At 44.3% G+C, this 22881-nt stretch overlaps 1 protein-coding gene across 1 annotated transcript in view; it reads left to right on the top strand.

Moving 5' to 3' along the window:
• Positions 1–22881, top strand: part of TTC9 (tetratricopeptide repeat domain 9) — a 29237-nt gene that overhangs the window by 4675 nt on the left and 1681 nt on the right. The window contains exon 2 of the mRNA XM_051621243.1: positions 18245–18427. Coding sequence (XP_051477203.1) covers positions 18245–18427 — 183 coding nt within the window. The remainder of the gene's footprint in view (positions 1–18244; positions 18428–22881) is intronic.

Raw genomic sequence — 22881 nt, 5'->3', positions numbered from 1 at the left:
CCCCCAACGTGTCGGTACTAATCCCAACCATCACCTGTTGCCCAGACATTGGTGAATAGTCCCAATGAGAAATCCAAGTAAAAATAATTATCCCAAGTAAAAATATAAGTAAACATGAGAAAAGCTGGAAAAAATTGTCTCCACTGACCACCCACTGGGACTCCTCACAAGGAGTCCCTGCTAAAATCCCATCCCAGTATATAGCCGTTGACAAGTACAGACTCTACCAGGACACATGGTGCTGTGGGTGTTAAAGCTGTCTTGGGTTGTTACTTGACGTGAAGCTTTTTTGTATGTGCTGCATCAACAAAAAATGCCCTTTGTAAGCATGCCATGCAATGGAAAAGAGAGACAGCAGCAAACAGAGCAGGATGTGGTCTGCACTTTCACTGATTGAGGTGAGAGTTTCCTGGTGCTCTTGGTTTAGATGCATCTGCCCAGCCAGAGTGCATGGGAATATCTTGTTTTCCAGGCCTGATGCAATTACTGCTCCAGGTAGGTGCAATTGCAGCAGCGACTAAAAGAGACGGCTTGTGGTTTTTTAGTGATAGGCCCAAACCCTGACATGTACTTAAGAAAAAAGTGGGATTTGATGCCATTGTCATGAATTACTCTTTAGAAATACTCTGTGTTTACCTATTCCCGTTTATTTTGCATGTTAAAATTGTCCCTCTTCAGGGAGGAGTTCCTAGTTCATTGAGAGAATGGGATGGAAATTCATCCAGATGCTGGGGGCAGGGGGGCGGGAGGGAGGAAGAGAAAGTATTGCAAGCTGCCTCCAAACCTACTTTGTGCTACGTGTCTGCAGCATCTCTCTTGCTGAGGCAGGAGATGCATTTTCCTCTACAAATGTCACTGTTCTTCCCAAGCCTTTTCAAAACCTGAGCCTCTGATGGAGATTTTTTTTGCAGCCACTTCTACTCTGTGTTTAATTCCCTTTGCATGAGAAGAAGCCAGTGCTGGCTGACCTTGTCGTCACTTGCCTGAAACATAGACTATTGGGAAGGTAGAGAGCCCCTTCTCAGACTGCCCCAAGGAGCTGCAGTCTTGGTGAGCTGAGATCCATCCAGGTCTAGCTACAGCTTACCATGGGAGAGGAAGCAGGAGATGTCAAAAATCAAAAAGCTTCCTCAAGAACAGAGTGGTAGTTAATTTGTTTACCTAAAGAGTGCTGGTTGTTCTCCACCGTGAGAACACTGGTATGTTTTCTGAGAGTTCTGTAGTAGCATGTCCTGCCAGCTTTACTCCATCCTCTTCTGAAACACTGTCCCAAAGTTCCCTCTGGTAAAAGTCTCACAATAAGTCACAGCCCCTTATACCTCCTCAGGTTTCCAGCAGTGTTGTGCTGAAGATGGTTCAGCTGGTTCAATAAAATCAAAGCCGGTTCCCGGTCTGTTGCTAAATACATCTATGAGCTCCATGGTTACCTCCTTTTCTGGGAGCTGGGCCACCTCTGCATGGTTCAGCAGGTGGAGCATCCTTCTCTTGTTCACTTAGGCTCAGACCCAGAAATGTCTAGTCAGACGTGTTTCTCCTAGAACTGCTTATCAGTTCAGCAGCACCTCCCCAGTTCCTCATCAGTGTCCTCTGAGCAGTGCAACTGATGCTCCAAGAATGGAAGGTCTTTAGAAGTTTTCACATTAGAATTTTAGGATGGGATCTAATGCAGACCTGTTAAGGAGGTTGCTGTGAGGAAAGGAGCAGTAAAAGTAAACAGAACAAATAAAAGGGGAGGTCTAAATATTGCCAGGGCCCAGTTTCTTTTTGACATTGTGCCATCTTATGGAAAATATCATACGAAGGACTGTGAAGCTGAGGAAACAAAAGGAAGAAAGGGAGAAAATATGTAATGAGAATTTGAGAAAATTTATTGGCTATATATTTTCTGCTTTGTTCTTTCACTTAATGGATGAGAAACGGATATAGAAGGAAGACAACTCTTTATTAATCTTGTTTTCAGCTTAGTCAGGTGACCATACCAGTGACTACTACTGAGGGTTAAAAATGCTTTGAAGAAGAATTGATATGAACTGTCATTAACTAGAAAGTTGTTACTAATGGCTGTTCAGGAACCTCTCTCCTTTTGTTCATTTCTGCACTGCATCTTGGATGGGAAACAACAAGCTTAGGACATTGACTGATGAATGCAGGCGACTCTTCTTGTGGTGGTTCTGTCCTCTTTAAAAGAGGTTATAGAGTCTCATACAGTTTCTGGCAACTTTGCTGGGGTTGCTGAAGGTAGCTTCGGCTGCGGTGCACTCCCTTGGGTGAGGCTGGGAGGTAGTGGTAGGACACTGTAGCTTGCCCTGTTCTTACATGCTTGCCTTGGCATTGGCAGCCACTGAAGGTGGGGTTGGAGCAGAAAGTGTGTCTCAGTACAGCCGTTTGGAGTTCAGGACATTGCTGGAAACAATACTAAGGCAATTTATGAAAATTAAGTAGTCACAGTCACGTTTTCTGTCTGTGATAACCCATGGTAGAAGTGACAGCTGGGAGCAATGATCTTTAGCTGTCATGGCTTGACATGCCAGAGCTCATCTGTTACTATCCATGGGCAATAGCTAATGTCATGATCTTTGCATCAAAATCCACTCCATTCTCCCCACTCTCCAAAATTCTTGACACGCCATTGCCCTGAGGCTCATAAGCTGCATAGCACCATCTGCTTCTCCTTGGCTTTGTCCTGTGTACCCAGTTCTCCCATCCCATCTCTCAGCTCAGGACCTGAAACTGCTTTTGCAGTCCGTGTCTTTTCCTGTCTGAATTCCTCTACTTACTCTCCCAGTTGCAACTCGGCCACGTCACACTTTTTGACCTCCCAGGCAAAGTTTTGTCCACTTGCAGGCTTCCCCATCTCTGTTCTGCCAGTGAGGACCTCTCATCCCCTTTGTTCTCGTACTCAGCCCCACAGCACCTTGGTGTGCCTGATTCCTTTGAGCTAATTTTGCCGGCAGTGTGTTAGTTCAGGCTGGACCTTCTCTCACTTCCTGGCGCTCCTCAAGGCCCATCTCTGCCATGACACCTAAGTGTCCTTTGGTGCTGGTTACCTATCTAGTATAACAAGGAGGAGCACCTCTCCACAACAATGTGTACGTGTGCAAGCATGTGACTGTATTCCATACTTTCACATTGTTTGCCATTCACCTTTACAGATTACCAACTCTTCCAATCAGGGACAGGAATTTTAACAAATGCTTGTCCTGTGTAGCCATGATCACAACTTTGCCTGTTGCAGAACCGTGTCCTCATTTTTAAAGCCCTAGGCTGTGTAAATCACCATCCCAGAATGGTTCTGCAACAACCTCCCAATGGGAGTCAGGGGAAAAAGCTGTCTCATGCTGTTTGCAACTCTAGAAGTTGTGAATCTCTTTGCCAAAGTACCCCCAATTGCCTGACAAGTCCTATGTCCCAGGCTCCTGACTTTATCATGACATCTCCATCATATTCACTCAGATGTACCACCAATGAGGCAGGAACTGCAACTCTGTAGACATCCCTAGGTGGAGAGAACAACCATCCTTAGGTTGCTGCATGAGCCTTTTAGGATGCAGGACACCAATCACTGGTTGCAAAGCTACAGCACTTTTCCTTCTCCACTACATCCACATGTGACGAGTCAAATTCCTGCCCTATTAAACTGAACACTTTTCTAACCACTGCTCAGTATTGCCTTTCTTTCTTCAGCAGGAGCAATGCCCATTGCATTTACTTGCTTCCAGTTTAGGGGGCTGTCAAGTAGATTGTTCTGTGTCGATGGCAACAGCAAATCCTTTCATATCAGAGTGGCAGGCAGCAAAACTCTGCTAGTCTAGCCGTCCGTCTAGTTGCCTGGGAGCTGCTGGAAAGGAGCAGCTGGGTCAGCCAGCAAAGAGCCACCAAACTACTGTGCCTCAAATTTTGATTCCAGAGCTCCTGTGATGCCCTGATCACAACTGTCAGTTTGCACATTTCTGGTGTTACTGTGGCCTGGCAACACCAGGGACAACTAAACAGCTCATTTCCTACTTGAGAAAACTCAAGTGAGTGGTATCAACCTCCCTTTGGCTATTCTTGGGCTGACATGACTAACTGCCTCCTTCCAGGGTGCTGTGCTATCCCTACAGTCACCATCTGATCCACAAACTCACCCTGATATGAAAAGCATCTTTATGATACAAAGAACAATCTTTCAACCAAATGCAGGGACGAAGCTATGAGAATTTGCATTCCTCTGCTCCACTCCAGCTCCCAGAGAGGAAGAGGGCAGAAATATTTATGTTTCATCCACTCTTTCAGAGAATAAATGGACCCAATGGAATGGCCGTAGCTTCTCCTGAACATGAGGTGCCTGGGGATGTTATCACCCTACCCAGTTGACATTGCAGAAGCAGAACCATGAAAGGAGGAGTCTTTCATGATACTCTGGAAAATCATAAGTCAGTCCTGGCCATTGCTCTGCAAAGGAACCTTTTTTCTTGTCTAGTGCTTCAGAAAGAATCAAATCAGCATCTCTGCCCCATGTCTGTAGCAATGATTTTCTCATCAAACAGTGTGGTGCAAAGTTAAACCTCAACTCCTTAATACGAGAATAGTTCAAATCCTAGATTACTGTCCTTTTGAGTGCTTTGCAGTGATTAATTACTTAAGACACAGTAGTGTGTTCAAGTTGCAGGGAAACCAGAGCAGCATAATATCCTCACCTATATAGGAAGTACAACAAAAATGTATTAGTTTTCCTTTTTTTTCTTCTCTAACTACTGTGATGGAACTCAAATTGAGGCAGCTCAGGAGCTTTGCTCATGGGGTGGTGAGGAAATTAAATTAATAGATTAATAGAAAATAATTTTTAAAACCCAGGGCTGATTAACTTGGAGTACAGTGCCAGAAGGTATCATGGAGTTAAAGAACCTAATAAGGTTAGAAAAGAAGGCTTAGACACACAACTAATCAGAATATTCACTGCTGTATTAGATAGGATAAAAACTGTAAAGCAAATATTACATTTTCATGCTTGAGAACCACTGCTAACTGGTTTGGATTTATGAATAAACTTATCTGAAATTTTCATTTCCCTGTCCATGGCCATGTCACATAAATGACACAGTCATCCTGTGATCAGCTAGCATATTCACATACTTTTCCTCTTTGGTTGTTTCCAGCTCATGAGCTCACAGATTCAACCAGAAATTCCTATTAGTCCCAAAGAGCATAGTCTTTTATTTTCTATTCTCAACTTCCACCCCAAATAAATCTACTGCTGTCCACCAGGTCTTATTCTTTTTATATGACATTTCTATGTCATCCCCATCCCTTTTATCAGTGCCCTCCAACTTCACACTCAGTCGGGCTTTTGCATCAGGGACTTTTAACAAAACCACTAAACAAACTGAATTATGAAATTAATTACTGAGGTACTGTACTAGTGATCTCTACTTACAGACTAATATGCTCCTCAGCAGAACTCTTTTCAGCTTCTTAAACCACCACATAATTCCTTCACTGTATCCTTATCTTCCCTAGCTTAACTGAAAAGGCACCATCAAGGCAGAGATTTGTATTGCTGACCTGACCCAGTACAATCACAGAATCACAGAATGGTTTGTGTTGGAAGGGACCTTAAAGATCATCTAGTTCCAACCTCCCTGCATGGGCAGGGAGACCTCCCACTAGGCCAGGCTGCTCAGAGCCCCATCCAGCCTGGTCTTGAACACTTCCAAGGATGGGGCTTCCACAGCTTCTCTGTGGAAGCTTCCTGTGCCAGTGTCTCACCACCCTCATAGTGAAGAATTTCCTTTTAATGTCTAAGGAAATGGAAGGGAAAGAGGGCAAGAGGGAGAAAGAAGGGAAAGGAGAGGAAAGCAAGGGCAAGGAAAAGCAAGGAAGGGCAATGAAGGGAAAGGAGGGCAAAGAAAAGTCAAGGAGGGTCAAAGAAAGTCAAGGAAGGTCAAAGAAGGTCAAGGAGGGGACAAGGAAGGGAAAGGAAGGGAAACAAATAGGCTCAATTTCACGCATTTCAAAGGTACAGAAGCAAAGATGACTGAAGGGACCTGAGCAGTGCCACCAGGCAACTGGGGTGGGAAAAGAGGCACAAGCAGCAACATCTGTGACTTTGGTCTCTGGATGTTTGTGGTGCCTGAAAACAAGCTCCCTAGTCAGGGTGAAAGTTAACCCTCCATATGCTCCAAATCAGACACACACTCCTACCTTGGTCCTCCACTACCAGCCAAGCACTGCACAGATGTGGTCTATGAAGGGCTTGGGAATGATTGGAGATCTTTACCTGAAATGCTTTGCCACAGTTTATGTTAAAGAAAAGACATCTTATTAGAGACCTGGTTTATATGCTCCTTCACAGTTCAAACCTTGACTTTTTCAAGCAAATAAATACAATGAAACATGCCTCTGGTCTTTAGTTTTTCTTTTTCAGACTGATTTCCAAAGGAAATGAGTTATAAGCAGATATGTTTTCTGTGGTCTGCCTGTCAGTCCTCTCTGAATACCTTTCAAACCTGTCAGCCAGCTAGATTTGATGGAGGGACAGAAGTACTAAGTTTGATATAAATGGAAAGCAGGGAAGAGGCAAGGACACTAGAGACCCAGCTCACAAAAGGGTGATGCTTAAGCTCACTTTACATGGCCTATCAAAGCTCAGCCAGGTGACACAGCCTGACACAGCCAAAGTTAGCTGACTGTTGCTGACAAACAGTCCTGTGTAAGTTTTAGTGCATTTTTAAGGAAAATATGATTTCAGGAGCTGTGTTTTGTACTTCTCTCTCTGCAATTAGAAAACAGTTGATGTGGGCATCCTCTGCCTCTTTGATTCTGTCTCGTTCTTCTCTCCATCCCATCCACAGAGGCCATAAAGGTTTATCTGTGTTTCAAAACATTGTTAAAATGGAAAGGCTTTGGGCTACCCTGGACCTGGATCAAACAGTGCATGGGTTATTTTTTTTCCTTGAACTCTTCCTACTTGACCTCTCTGTCTTGCCAGATGAGTCTTTTCAGCTAGGGAGAGTTCAAGGAAAAACCAAAAGCATTTCAGTCCCTATCAGTTATACCTGGCATGAATACACAAGGAGGTGGCCACAGTCAGCCTGCTGTCCACCCCTTAGCAGACTCTGCAGTTGTCAGCTCCTTCTCATGTCCTGTGAGGTGAAGTGTGAGCCCCCGCAGGGCACAGCACGCAGATGTTGGGCAGCTGCATCACCCTGCTCTGTGTGCGGGACAGGATCGAGCACTGGCTTTCATCCCACATGGAACATGCTGCAGTAAGCCAGGCTTGAGGCAATTGTGGTGTGCACAACTGTCAGTGGCTTCATTTAAGAGCCTTCAAGCTGTTCAAGCTACATTTCACAGTACTGCTGTCAGTTGTTTCAACCACTGTGAGCAAAGGATGCTTTACTCTTCAGTAGAGAAGGCAGCTTGAAATCCATTGCTTCCTCCAAATTGTCTCCCTACTTACAGAAATCCTCTCCTTGTCTCAGATAGGTTAAAAAAAAAAAAACACACACACACAAAAAAAACACCAAAAAACATCATTCCATTAAGACCTTAATTTCAGTATGTAATACACTCTGGTAATAATAATAATAAAATGTATAGCACTTGTTAGAGTTGGATAGCTGTTGAACTCCAGGCGCTTAGCATATGGTTGTCACCATCTGAAGTTGCTGATCTCTGATAAAATTATACATACTTTTCCCTTGTGAAAATGACTCAAGAGACCTGATTCCTCAGTGGGTGTCAATAGCAACAGGAGGCCAGAGGAGGAAAAGGTACAACATAGAGAAGGCGCGACAGTGGGAGAGTAAAGCAACACAAGGTGAAGAAGAACAAACAGCAAGGAAGGGGTGGTGGAGTAAATAGCAACTGGAAGAGTAGATCTGAAGGTCAAACATATCTAAAGTCATATCAACTGGACTAAACTGGACTAGATGAGTAGTGATTTTAAAAGATAGAAACAGGTCAAAGATTACTGGGTAAAATCAGAGAAGAGGAAACCTCCAGGGTATTTAACCTTCCAACCTTAACCATTCCATGATTCTGTGATTCTAACCTGGCAGATCAACCATAATAACAGCCTTGGCAAAAACAAACAGAAAGGAGTTCCATCTCTTCTAATGTGGCTGCAGGAGGAACTAGCATTTATGGATATTATACAAATTGATCCAGCAGTTGAAAGCTGACTGAAGCTCTTGCTTTGCTAGGACTTTGCTCCTACCTCTCCTGGCTGGGAAAATCAAAGGCATGGAGTTTAGAACATGCAGTATGAAGATCATCTCCACCTTAAGCTCTTTATTTTGGTAGAACAAATATTTGCTGGTATACAGCTCAGGGCAGATTTTGGCTTCAGGAAACAATTCTTGTTTGCTTGATATCTAGGTTTTAACTACTTCTTTAATATTACTACTGCTAAGAATTTTCAGTAAGCCCCTGGTTTTTATTTGAAAGACCAGTAACTGCAGGAACTGGTAGATCAAAATACTCCTTCAAAACAGAAGCTAAGAGGATCAGATTAAAAGTTTGATGGAATTTCTTGCTTCTCAAAGCTTTGGCCCTTTGAGGGAGAACTGCAATATTATATCACTAGCTTTGTGACAAAAAAGAAGCATAAATCACCACAAACCTGCCTTAAAGTAGATGAAGAATCATTTAGAAATAACACTTCTGAAGAACTGCCCTCTTGACAATTAGAAAAGTCTGAAATACGGGGAGATAAACAGCAAAGGTAGAAATCACCCATGTGTGCTCTTACTTAAGTGCTTACATATTCACATGTCTGGCTGGGATGTTGCTCTGACAACTTCCAATAGGACCTTCTGATAGCAATTAGCACTAAGTGACAGCCATTGAGGATCGTTTGAGCTCTGAGAGTTAACAAGATGATCAGTAATGGGACTGCAGAGCTCAAGAGCAATTCAAGAGCCTTTTATCCATACACATGCATGGTACAAAGATACAGATGAGATGTATCCCAGGTAACACTTGCTTAAGCTGTTCTTAAACACTTCCAAAGCTAGGATGCTGCACAACTTCCCCAAGCAGTCTCTTTCAATGCTTCGCCCTCTTCACTGCTAGAAAGTTCTTCCTATCTGAAACGTAAGCCCTCCTCTTACTTCCCAAGTGCAAGAAGTACAGTTTGTATCCTGATTATACTCTGCATTACAGGTTGTTGTTGTTGCTTTTTACACATATGAATGCTGTTAGGCTATCTTCCCTCATGGTCTTGTTGAGGGCTTATATTCTGTATTCTCTGGACCACTTATTATTGTCAGGGTCCTCTTGTGGTTTACACCCACATTTTTTTTTCTCAAGACTGGCATCCAAAATGACACACAGTACTTTCACATGTCTTGCAAACTGCCAGTGTGCATTTTTCTTCATCAATAGTATAGCCTTGTTGACTTCAGATAGTGATCTACTTCACACTCCAGATCCTTTTCAGCAGAATTGCAGAATTGCTCTCCAACCAACTGCTCCCCTGCTGTACTTGGGTTTTTCCTGTCTAATTGTAAGACTTTTCACTTGCCCTATTGCATCCTATTTTTATCAGGACACCACCAGCTTATGGGAATTATCTGGAATTCTGCCCCTGTCTTCCAGCATACACCAGCTCCTCACATCTTGGTTTTATCTGCAAATTGACCAGGGAGTCTGTCACTTAGGTCTTTATTGACAATAGCAAATACCATGGGGCCTAGGGCAGATCAGTGCAGTACCCTACTTGATATTGTGTTTCACTTTGTTAACAGTTACATCTATTCATTTAGACTGTTCTCCTTATATTTGCTTGAGAAAATGTCACTAGAATTTGTCATTTAGCTAGTGTAAAAGCCAAGATACATAACATCTACTGTTTTCCCTTTCTCTTCAAGATTGATTACCCTGTCACAGACTGAGGTTAAACAGATTTGTTCTGACAGCTCACATTAGCTGTTACTTATCTCATTATCAGCCCTGTGCACTCCAAGGGATGGCAGTAGGCAGGGTCCTAGGGTGGGCTGCCAGCCACAAAAAGCCTGACACACAGGCTTAGGAGCTCCTCTGAGAACTGCTAGGTGCCTCTTAACATGCATGGTGGTGGAAATACCAGCATTACTTCAGTCACTACTACTGTCTCTCTCTCCTAGAAAAAATAATTGGGACTCAGGGAAATCAGGGTCTTTCTTCTGGAAAGGATGAAGGATGCAAGAGCAGCAGAGAACCAAAGGAGGTCATGCTATGTATTGGGAGGAAGGCATGGCCAAGAAGGCAGGAAAGGAAGAAGCAGGGGAGGGCAGCTTGGAAGAGGTGGCTATCTTTTGGTTCTCCAAACATTTGTGGATCCACACCTCATTTAGCATTAATCCCTCCCTACAGAGAGAGACAACCTGTCATGCAGCTTGAATTTTAATTTTCCACACTTTCCCTGCAAGCAGAAACATACGGGCATATTTAGGCCTTTTTGGTACCTGGAGAGGAATAAATGAGAAGCACTGGCTGGGAAGTTGTACTCTCATTCTCATACTCCCTCTTGATACCATTAAGGTTGTATGGGAACTGGAATCAGCTGATCAGATTATTGCCAGACATTATCATGCTGTCTATAATTAGCTTTTTATTGGTGAGAAGCCAGAAAATGCTCTTTGTTTGCAAGCTTGTACTATAGAGAAAGAAAAGAAATATTTCATGGAAGAGATTGTTTGGAAACTGCAGATCCTAATTAGTGTCTCAGACTTGTAGTGAAACTGCACGTGGCATTTCTCTGGGGGAAAAAAAAAAAAAAAGCACTTTAAAAATGCTTTAAAATCCTCTTTTGAGGAATGCTGGGTTGCATTCTGAAAGGAACAGCACACATGGGGCTTGGTGCAGATACGGAGGCTTTACCCCCTCTGCCCTGTGCCTGTGGTGCAGGCTTCTTACATCCCAGCATGTTACGTGGCTCCTTTTAGTGCCGATCCAGGCGGAAAATTGAACACAGGCTCAAACATAGGTTAAAATCTGGACTGTGCTACCCACATGTAACCTGTGCAGTCTGCACACTCAGGGTAATAACTTCAGAGAAATTTGGATAATCATTCCAATAGTCCAGATCTTTTAATGCTGTATATTGAAATTACAGTATTTTAAGTCCAAGGTGACTTTTATTCTAAGGTAACCCTTCACATTTTACATTAACCCTTTTCTGCCTTCCAGTATGTGAAGAGGCCTACAGGAAAGCTGGGAAGGGACTTTTTATAAGGTCATCTAGTGCTAGGACAAGGGGTAATGGCTTTAAACTGGAAGAGGGGAGATTCAGGTTAGACATTAGGAAAAAACTCTTTACTGTGAGGGTGGTGAGACACTGGCACAGGTTGCCCAGGGAAGCTGTGGATACCCCCCCTCCCTGGAGGTGTTCAAGGCCAGGCTGGATGGGGCTTTGAGCAACCTGATCTAGTGGGAGGTGTCTCTGCCCTTGCAGGGGGATTGGAACTAGATGATGTTTAAGGTTCCTTCTGACCCAAACCATTCTATGATCTCATGAAATGTTTTACCCTATTCATGTTAAAAGTTAGTTACTATGTAAATTACTAACATATGACTGAAATTTTCCACATCAGGTAGTAAAAGGAGGAGTTAGGAGTTTGGAACAGGATGCTATGGACATAGAGACACAGTGCAGCTAGCCTGATGACCAAGAGGAGCATTTGTAGCCATAAAATCCTCATGCTCTTTTTCTCTGCTGGGTGTACTCACCAAGGGACACTCACCTGCAGTGCTTAAAGCCAGCCCTTGCAATATCCCCTGGAGACTGGAGCAGGTGTCCTATGCAAGAGCTAACAGTAAGTCCTGTGGTTGAACCACTCTCATATACCCATGCCAAAGGGTCTGAATCCAAATGATTGGATCCATCACTGGATATGAATTCTCCCTTTAATTCCTCCACTGGACACCATAAGCTCCATGTGCTTGTAAACATCATTTACACAAGCTGCAGCACAGAGATTAGTGATACATCCATTGGTGTCATGGTTAGAAGATCACTGTCTATTGCAAGACAAACGTTTTTCCTTTTTTAATCTTTTTTGTTGTTGTTATATCCCAATAATTTTTCTTCCCAAACACTTAAATCAAACCAGAACTTATGGCTATCATGTTTTCTCTTTTCTGAGAAAGAGCGTCACCATGAAGGCTGCCAAGCCTTTTGAAGTAACAGAATTATGAGACTCTTCTAGTCTGCCCTATTATTTTAAGCCTGAAAGAGATAGGAGACAAAGCCTGTTCTATGATATATAAAGGTCTTAATCAAATGTCTGAGTAAAACCCTGAAGCAGTTATAGCAAAGCATCAATCAAGTGTTTTCTAAAATAGAACCAGAGCAAGAATATGCACCATCTTCCTGCAACTTAGTGAGCTGCTGTCTGCTATACTTAGGGTGAAATCATATCAGAAAGCAAGGTATTTTGCAGAGCTTAATTGTGGTTATTTCTGGGAATGACACTGCTGGTTTGTGAAATACACTTTTGAGTTTGTAGTGCTTGGACTACCTGGCACTTACTAAGGAGTAATAATCCACATGGGCTGTTAAACTCCAGTGGTAGAGTCAAGAATAAATACAGTAAAGAGGGAATATCCACATCAGGTTTAAGCAGTAGAGGGTTTAGCTACTTCCCTCTGGTTTGCAACAAAACAAAATCAAACAGGCTGTTGGTTTTTTTAAACCACTGGCTGTCTGGAAGAGTCTTATTAGCCTTGCTCACCTCGTGGAGAACTCCTCAGTGAAACTGGGCCAAATGCACTAATACATTTTTGGAAGGCAAGTCTAATATTGCCTAGATTTTCTGGCTAGGTGGTGGAAAGCAAAGGTCATTTGGATTCAGACCCTTTGGCATGGGTATATGAGAGTGGTTCAGCCACAGGACTTACTGTTAGCTCTTGCATAGGACACCTGCTCCAGTCTCCAGGGGATATTGCAAGGGCTGGCTTTAAGCACTGCAGGTGAGTGTCCCTTGGTGAGTACACTCAGCAGAGAAAAAGAGGATTCAGAGCAGGAATGTGATTGTGGTTAAGTGATCTGCTAGAGGTGCTGCTCTCATACGCACCCTAGGGAGACTAGTTTCCTTTGCTTGGATTTCACAGGCTAGCTGCACCCTCTGTGTCCTTAGCACCTTGTCCCAAATTCTTAACTCCACTTTTTGCCCCAGACTTTTCTTCCTCCATAGACCTCAACTCCCCACTCATAAACCCCTTTCACCACCCCAACAGTTCTGTGCCTCTGTCCCTACGTGTGTTTCAGCCCCAGCCTTTACCCCCTTGTAGACATCTCTCTCCCTGTCTTTCTTACCTATCTAAAACAACCCCTCTCAGCTTGGTGTTTACTTTCTGCTCTTCTTTCCTCTTGTGACCAGTGACCCACTAAGATAATTTTCTTGCTCTCTAAGTTTACAAATCTACATTTTCTCCTAGATCAGATTGTGCCCAGGGTGGACCAAATATTCAGTGCTTTTGGGTACCAAATTCTAAGGCATCTCTACTGAGTGCAGTGCTATATGCAGTACTATAGTGGTTTTATTTTCAGAAGGTTATCAGTTGGCCAGCTATAGATTACTCTGGGGATAACAGAAGGCACCTGCTTGACACAAACGATACCTGCCAGATTTCAGTTCACAAAGCCAAACAATGAGAGGGCATGAGACAAATCCAAAGAGACAGTCATCTTTAACAAGAGAAAAGTAAGATATGTTTCCTTAGCCCGTTTTTCAAAAATACCTGAATGGTCTTGGCCGACATTTTCCAAAAGCAGACATCAAAGCCAGCCATGGCACATTGCATATTTTAGTCCAAAAACTTAAAAGACCAGTCAAGTTATAAGCAGCTGACTCTCTCTCCTACAGTGGAAGGCATAAGGCAGCACTACCAGCTTACCTGGGTGATAACAAGGTGCAAACACAACGGGAGTATGTGAAATACCAACTTGCAACCCAAGATATTCCTGTAGGGCAAGGGCATTTTCATCACCCAGAACAACAGCAAATGGAATTCCTGTTATGACTAACACAATTGCTGAGCCCAGAGAACATGCCACAGGGTATTGATATGCCAGTGCTGTTTGCAGAGTAATTTGGCTCACTCTCTGTAAGTGTTCTGGGCCTTGCCTACAGTGGGAATTCAGCCACTGGTATAAGCTGTGTCTGGAGGATTGTTCTGGCATGGAGAAAGCCACCAGGTAAGCCAAATTCCCCATATTCAAAATCTCCATGTTAAAACCCGTACATCCTACTTCCTGACTTAGTTCTTAGCTCAGCCAAAACTAGAAGCCAAAAGTTGGGGCTAAAATGAGCTATTTGCATAACCTGCAGGGGTGGGTATTCACACAGAAGAGGTTTCTCTGGTAAGATGCTATCTGACAGCACTTTCAGTTGAACTTCATTCTAAAGGCTCAGAGAACAGCTATAAAAGTGAGAAAAACTGAAAAACACAGGTTTTTAGTAAGAGACTCCAGGCAGTTCTTTATGCAGGCTATTAAAGAGAAGATGAAGGACTGACTTGACCAGAGTCTCAGAGGCAACAAGCAAGCAGAAGCTTTTCAGGGTAGCAAAGGCTGTGGCTAGTTATTGCACTAGTGTCTAATAATTACAGCTGAACAAAAAAATATGTAGAGAAACATAATGAAGTTTCTTAAACAATGAAAGTAATTAACCTTTGGGATAAAAGGACTGTCATGGATTCTTTCTCCCTGGCACCTGTCAAACCTAGATATCTTCCTGAAAGATACTCTGGAATTCAAAATTAAGTCAGGATACAGTAAAGTATAATCCAAAACCCACAACTGGTGTGGTTTTAGTTACAACTTCCCACCATTGCTAACCACAGCTACTGGTAAAGGCTAAAGGTGTAGATGTATTTTTTCTCTACAGGTGCTTTAATATTAGTTTTGCATAACTTGGTGCCAAGCAGGGTCACATAAGTCAGTTCTAAAAGTACAGTTATCTACTGGTACCAGTTCAGTACTGCACCTCTCAAATTGTTACATCTCATGGAACTGCCTGACATGGGTTGAGTATGCAAATGAAAATATAGAAATCTATGCTTAACATTCCTCTTACGAATAAAAAACAGCCAAACTTCCTATTTCCTTGCATAAACATCAACAGTCAGTTGGGAAGCAAGATGGACAGGGTCCCTTCCATTGGAGCTAATAGCATTAACCTTCTCCTCATCCCCGTTGCACATTTCACTCTGTCATTTCAAAACAGCTTATTTTACAGCAGATGGAGACTCTTCATCACCATGTGACATACATGGTTTTTAAAATTAGGAGTTACTGATTGGTTAAGCTGACACAGATCAGCTGCCAAACTGAGAATGATAACCATCACAGCTGCAGGGAAGCAGGACAGCCTACATTCTGAGCAGGGGTGGAATGTAGACACCAGATGCTTTATTACAGTGACAATGAGACCTGCAGTGAATGGGTGACTGTAAGTTGGCATCTGCAAGTAAAGGGCACCCTTCCCGTCACCAAAGAGATACCAGAGATGGTAGCAAAGAAAGCAGGAGGAGGAGGTGGATAAACCTCCCAGTTTGGTCTGTTTGAGACAGCTCTGTTCTTCAGAAGGATTCTCTGGGCGCCTGTTAGGAACCAAGAAGGAAGGTGATGAGGTGTTTGATGTGGTAAACAAACACTCCCAGCCAGAGATACACGTCGGTTAGGAAAGCAACATGTTTTCAAAACAGTTCCCCCTGAAAGCTGAATTACTAACAGCCTCAGTATTTACATTGAATCACAGTCCATTAAGATCATTTTGGTCCACCAAGAACTGAAAGCACACACCTCTAAATATTTATAAGGGAGATGCTCCCTCTAGGCTCAGTGCTGGCTCTCCAAATGGCCAGCTCTTCCAGCAGGACTGTTTCCTGCACATCCATCTGCTCGCTTTGGTCAGATCAACACGTGTCTCTCCCGCCAGCCATGTGGTGCTGGCTCCTCTGCTGCCTGCACAGCTACCGGGGATGCCCCTGCTGCATCTTCACTGTGAGGGTGACTCACCAAAAAGAACCCAGCTGCATATCTGGAAGCCCATTTGGGCTTATGAATTAGCAGGATGTGGGAGAGTTTTTCTTTTAAACCAATCCATGAAGCAAGTCTGATATGGAATTACTGAGTTAATATCCATGAACAGACTGCCTGTCATTTTCCATAGCATCATTTCTATTACTCTAACTGGAAATACCAACTAGTAAATGAACAGAGAGACTGAGATCCAACCCCTCACCCCCACCCCCAGTTGCTCTGAAAGGCAGTTTCACAGAATGTGAAAGGCTGGATCAGATTGGCAGCCTGCAGAAAGCTACTGCCACTGCTCTACATGCTCCTGGCCAGCAGGTAAACAAAGCAATCCCATTTCCAGGGCTGTGAAGCCAGCAGGAAATTTACACAGCCATTTTTAATACCTTTGAAAAATAAAAACACAGCACAATCATCTCAAGCACCATTAGAAACAGAGTGAGAAAAATGAATGTTTGACAAAGCAGAAGGGACAAATTCTGAATAAGGAAAAGCTGCTAAGGTTTTCAAAACATCTATGGGTTTTAACTGGCAATCAAATAGTGAGTGACCAGATGCCTTTGAAATACCTGTGCACTTTAATGAAAGGATCTGTTAAAATATATTCAGAGTCCATCATTAAAGCAAATGGGACAAAGTTTTGGTTAGTAATTAGTGTGTCATTTGAACAAACATACCAGCAGTGGGGCTAGTTCTGCAGTCCTTGCTCAACTCATCCATATCATCAGTTTTCTACTGGTAAAAGCCTATTCATGATCGGTCCCAATTAGCTATTTAAGTTTTAAATGTGTATTTGAATTAAGAATGTATTCTGTCCATGTTAACTCGTCTTAGACTAATTTCAGTTGGAAGGAATCTCTGGAAGTAATCTAGCTTACCTCCTGCTCATGAAATGTAGAAGTGGGATAGAGAAAAGGTACAGGGCTTACTTTAGAGGTGTAGGGGAAGGGCATCAAGAACTGTGTCATATTCCTAACCCAGCCTCATATCCTCTCAGCTGCAGGCTGCAGTTACCATGCAAAAAATGAAGTCTGGCTGTTCATTGGTTACACCTGAACTGTGACAAATCGGATTTCCAAGAGCAGTGAGTCTCCTCCTTGCCAGAGACACACTGAGTAACACCACCTGCCATGGGAAATTTCTCTCCATGCCCTGGCACTTGTCATTGCCAGCCTCTGAACTGATCCTTGCAGTGGCATCTTGCCTTCCTTCCCTCTCCCCCAGGCCATGCCATTCCCAAAGCTGCCTTGAGTTGCAGCCCCTGGTGTGCTTGTGGACAGCATGACTTTTGTCATTTCCCCAGAGCCTGTGACTGCGCCATTCTTGTCAGCATTCCTCAAACCATTCTTAATACCCAATACACCCACCAGAGTAAGCACTACAGTAGATCACCATTGGGGCTCTAGAGCATGTCTCAAGGATCTTGCCCTTTCTTCATTTCACTCCTACATGTGGGAAACTCACTATGGGGATTTTCTTCAGCTCTTTGACATTTATGCAACAGTTGTCTTTCAGCACAGAGTCCTCAGCATGCTGTTTCTTCTTTGTATTTACCTTTTCCTTTAGGAAGTCAGCAGAACTGACCTCTTGGGCTGAGCCTGTGTTACCATGCCTTGGAGAAAGCATAAAGCCTAGCACATCCATTCCCTGTGCTACAGCTCCAGGTGCCTCTGCTTTGCTAGCAGCACACTCGAACCGAGCAGAGCACCTTCTTAATTCCTATAGCAAAACTCCATGCAGGACCTCCTGGATAAAAGGCAGTTACATATCATTTGTAAATCTAACAGCCTTGGTTTAAGACAAAGGCAAAATGTGATCCAATTTAATCCCTTCTTTCCGTGTCAGATGGCTGTTGGACTGCCTTTTTGTACTTTGCTGAGCTCCAGCCCCCAGTCTGGGAAGCAATTTTACTACAAACTGAGCCAGTGCTGCCATGAGACCGTACATTCCTGCTCTGCGGAGGGATGTTCGTGTTCCCCCACTTTCCCCTCAGAGCAAACACAATCCCTTTGCTTTGCAGTGTCAAAAATAGAAGTGTTGGTATTTAAATTGCGAACAATCGGGTTTGGCAAACAATGCGTACAACTGCTCCCTTTCTGAATCATGGGACTGAGTCATTTCCCTCACCTCAGCTGCTCTCTTCCCCCGTACAGAATGCAGGAGCAGGGACACGGATGGCAATAACGTTCCTCTCTCTGTCTGTTGGTCTGTCTCTCTCCCCATCCCCATCCCCTGCAGCCTGCCTGCTCCAGGCCGAGCTGGTGAATTACGAGCGAGTCAAGGAGTACTGCCTCAAAGTGCTCCAGAAGGAAGGCGAGAACTTCAAGGCGCTCTATCGCTCGGGAGTGGCCTTTTACCACCTGGGTGACTTCAACAAGGCCCTCTACTACCTGAAAGAGGCAAGATCCCGCCAGCCAACAGGTATGGGGGAGCAGGGACAGGGCTTTGCATTGAGCACCTTTGCTCTTCTTTTCATGAGACCTAGCCTGGCCGGCTCTGATTTCCACAGGGATGAGCATGACTCACTCTATCCTAGCCGTACTCCCTGTAGTGCAGCAAGGTTGTGGTGCCCAAAGATTAACCACTGCTGAGGCTGCAGCACAACCTGGAAGACGACAGTACTGCTGGGATGCTGGCTGTGTGGAGGGGATCCTGCCTGTCTGTCCCCCCTCAAGTATTTTTGAAGAAGAAAGCAGGATGGGAAAGAGTGGCCTGCATTTTCTGACTCTTTCAAAACAAGCTTTTTCCCCACAGTAAAGTTAGGGGACTATTTGTAATCTCCAACTGCCTTCCACCATCCCAGTAAAGGGTTAGAATTGTAATCTGATCAGAGACACAGACATTCACTCACAGAGTATTCATAAGGATGCTTCAGCTTTTGCCCTGACATCAGCCTAGTATTTGTCATCCACGTGTCAAAATCCAACAATTAATTCTAGGTCAGCAAAGATGTTATGTATTCAAACAACTTAGCCTTGCCTGAGCAACCACTTTTATGTTAAGCTACCCAACCTCAGAAAGCAAGTAGAAGGCCACGATACAGAGATGGTGCTTTTATTTTTCAAAGAACCACCTAATAGAGAGGTAAACCCACACTATTGTTTAAACTCTTTCAGCTAAAAGAAAGAAATTCATAATACTCAAAGAAAAATTAAAGACTCATGAGAAAGCAAGACGGAGGCCATGTGCAAAGAAAACCCTACAGGGCAGCTCTTCCACCTGAACATGAGAGGAAAGAGTTGAGAACTGGGCATAAAACAGGGTGAGCCTGGGCCCTGGCAAAGCACACCAGAGATGATGTGCATGGAACCAGAGGAGGCAAGGGAGGCTGAGCAGGCCCTGCTTGGTGTCCAGCAGGCGCTGGGTCCCTGTGGGGGCTGTGCCCTGGGGTAGCACCAGAGAGGGTGCACTTAAGGGTGTGCTTGGATCTCCTTCCTCTTCCACCTCCCAGAAGGGTGCCTGGTCTCATCTGTCACGCTTGGCCATGGGCTCTGGGCAGTCAGACAGCACAGCTGTGCACCCCACACTCCCTCAGCAAATGTGCTTAAAAGTTCAGTTTAGCCTGTTTTAGTTTACAGCGTGCCCTTCTGCTTTCAGCCCTTGCCAGAACCAGGAAATGGAGAAGCCTATGCAAGAGAAAAAAGAGTGGAAAATAAGTTATCCTAACCTTGAAGTTCTGACTAGGCTCAGATATGAAAACGTTCTTTTAGCTGAATGACTTTGCTTCCTTTTTAAAATATGTATTTCTGTGCTTCCCCCTCCCCCCACGATACTATTTATTTGGTATCCCTTATTGCTCCTTGAAATAAATACTAATTTATTCAACAGCAACAGCTTCAAATACCACAGATTGCTGCAAAAACATACCAGAAAGTGTCCCCAGAGGCCATTAATGTATACAAAAGCCAGTTCTGGCCCTCAGCTCTGCATCAGAGACTCTTCCCTGTTATTGTTCGACCATTCAAGGCTATTGTTCTACTGTTTTATTTATGATTATGGAAAACTTGAAGGGTATTCAGGGGGAAAGAAGTGAATACATACAGTAAGAAAGGATGTGGCTGTTAAAACACAGCAGTAGGAATCAGGTAACACTATGAAGAATTATGAGACCTGGAAAAAGTCAGTGTCTCCACTTCAGTGTCTCCATCTGCAAAATAGGATTCTTTTCCTTTATCTGAGGTTTCACTAGGCTCCCTGTAAAAGCACTTAATTGCTGCTTTTTTTTCCCCTTTTTTCTTTTTCTAATAAGGTATGTTTTGGCACAAATCACTGGCAGTTTCTTCTCTTTGGTAGGGGAGATTTTAAATCGTAAAGTGGAATGAGCTAGCAAAGGGTTTTGCTGTTCTAAAGGGCTGTCAGCAGAGCAAATCCCTTATGGCTATATACTGCCTGTCTAGGGTGAAGGTTGGGTTTGGCCTGATTTCTTATGTGACCTCCAAACAAAAATCACAAAAGCAGAAGGAGATAACACACGATAATTGTATAACCCTCCTTACTAAGGGAGAGGGAAGCTGCTGTTAAGTTGTGCAAAGCAGACATGCTGCCTCCATGAACTCCATGTCCAGAGCAGCCAAATGTACATGTGACCTTCAAGGCTTGCTCAGCTCTTTCCCACTGGTGGGGCCACGTTTTCGAGATAGGGACTGACTGATGTTAAGATGGGACCATCAGCTGGCCTGGTAATGTCAAACACCTGCAGTTAGTGTCTGCTGGCCCTGTGCTGAAAGCTCACGTGTGCAGACTGCACAGCCAAGGCAGATTTCCCGTGCTGCCATGGAGCGGGCTCGCGGCAGAGCTCATGAGCGGCCGTCCAGAACACCTGCGATTCACAAGTCCTGGCAGCAAAACCAGGCCACAGTGTCTGCCCAGCAGGTAAGCAACTGGGCTCTGAAGATACAGGAAGATCAGAAATTACCTGTAAAATGGTAGGAGGTCACTCTGAACCAGGCCACTGGCATGGTCCTAAAGTGCCCAGAAGCCTGTTCCCATTGCAGCTTTGCCAGCATCTCTTTGTATGGGTCTGACACCTCATCTGAGTTGTCCTGTAATTCCCACATCAGCATCTCTTCCTCCTCACTGAAAGGTGAGAGCCATCTCTTCATTAACATTTACATTTAGCTTTTAAATACTTCTGCAGGCAGAGCTAGTATGCTGCAGTATTTGATGGAAAAAACCTGACAAAGACGGGGTTCCACTTCTGAAAATAAAGTACTGCTGTCGTTATTTCTCTTTGGTAAAACCTCAAAAAGGAAGCCCTCAAAGAGGAAGCAAAACATGCCAAAACCTGCCCAGGAGATTTATGACTAGCTTACAATGGGAATATCTCCTATCCTCTCTCAGGCTACACCTTATTTTGCCCCTGGCTTCCCAGACACATGGAAATCTGCCAGGTGAGAGAATCTGTGCCATGGGCAGCTACCTTACCCACCAGCCAAGGGGCCCAGTTATGCACTGAAACCAGCTCCACCCCTCAGCCAGGTGCCGAGTCCCTGCAGGCCCAGGCAGGTGTAATTCCCTAGCACACCGACATGGTTGTCACCTGCACTGGGCAGAAGTTCAAAGAGGGAAGCTCAGCAGCAGGGACATTCTCCCAGGCTGCAGCCCATCAAAGCCTAGCAGGGCACAGAGCAGAGAGACTGCAGGGAGGGACAGGCAGCAGGACCCTGGCTGGTGTGAGCCCTGCCTTTGCTCTGCTGGGCATTAGCCACCTGCCTGCCATGTCTGCTGGTTTTATTTTAGGCCTAAAAGTCAGGGCTACCCCACCCCCTCCCAATGAATTTCTTTGCTCCAGGAGACTGCACAACTAAAACCAATTATGATTTTTTGAAAAGTTGCTTCATGATTTGCTAGTCTAGTATGAAATGCTCATGAACAGCCCAGGATGCTGGTGAACCTTGTCTAACTCTGGTGGAATAGCAGAACTTCTTGGCTCAATAAGAATGCTCCAAATGGGGCAAGTTACTTAATCACCGAATCCCAGCCTCTGGACTGACTAGGATGATGAACCCATGGAAGACTCAGCAGAGAGACCTACCTCACCAGATACCACTTGAGAAGTCACAACTGCATTGCCACAGCCCACTGCTACCCCATGGCATGTTTGTGGAAAGCTCTGTGTGATGGGAAACCAAGTCATCTGCCACTGTTTCAGTTCTGACTGAGGGCACAACAGAGATGTCCCCTGCTCATGTTTAAAGGGCACTTTGCACCCACAACTGCTTTGGTGGGTGCAATACTCACACCGGTTAGTGCCGGACATGTTACCAGTAATTTGCTCATCTCTTTGAAAGCTCAGGTATTTGTCATTTCCCTAGCTGGTGTGGGGCACATTTCTGTTTGGATGATGAGGAGACAAAATTATCCTCTGACTGTGAACTGCAGTGCACTTCATGTTGGTTTCTCAGGATCTAGTAACTGAAATGGACTAAGCTGGCCCTGGTTGGCTGGCTGAGTAAGGCTGTCAGCAAAGAACCATTTTTCAATCAGTATATAAGTGAAATAGGCCATTTTTTTGCATGCTTGCTTCTGATAGCACATGGCTTTTGCCAGTAGGTGGGTGCCGTGTGTGCGGGGAACTCACTCTTGTGATAATAAATCAACAAGATTTGAGAAAAGTCTGGCCATGACTGCCCATCTCTCTGGGGATTCATCTGTGCTTCAGGGTGAACATGTTCCCTCACTGCTGAGGCCAGGAGGTAAAACAAAATTCACATGTTTTGTGTGCTGGAAGTGCTGGAAGGAAGAAGAGGGCTCAGCTTACCACCTGCAGAGTACTGGAATCTCACAGCTCTTCACAGGAACGAAGTGCTGGTTCTCTGGCCATAGGAACTTCATTAGATAGGGTAGACAAGACAGTATGTAGCCTGTCACATAGG

Source organism: Apus apus, chromosome 5 (genome assembly GCF_020740795.1).
Source record: "Apus apus isolate bApuApu2 chromosome 5, bApuApu2.pri.cur, whole genome shotgun sequence".
Taxonomy (NCBI): Eukaryota; Metazoa; Chordata; class Aves; order Apodiformes; family Apodidae; genus Apus; species Apus apus.
Note: the sequence above shows the minus strand (reverse complement) of the source record. Positions and strands in the feature narration are given on the sequence as shown.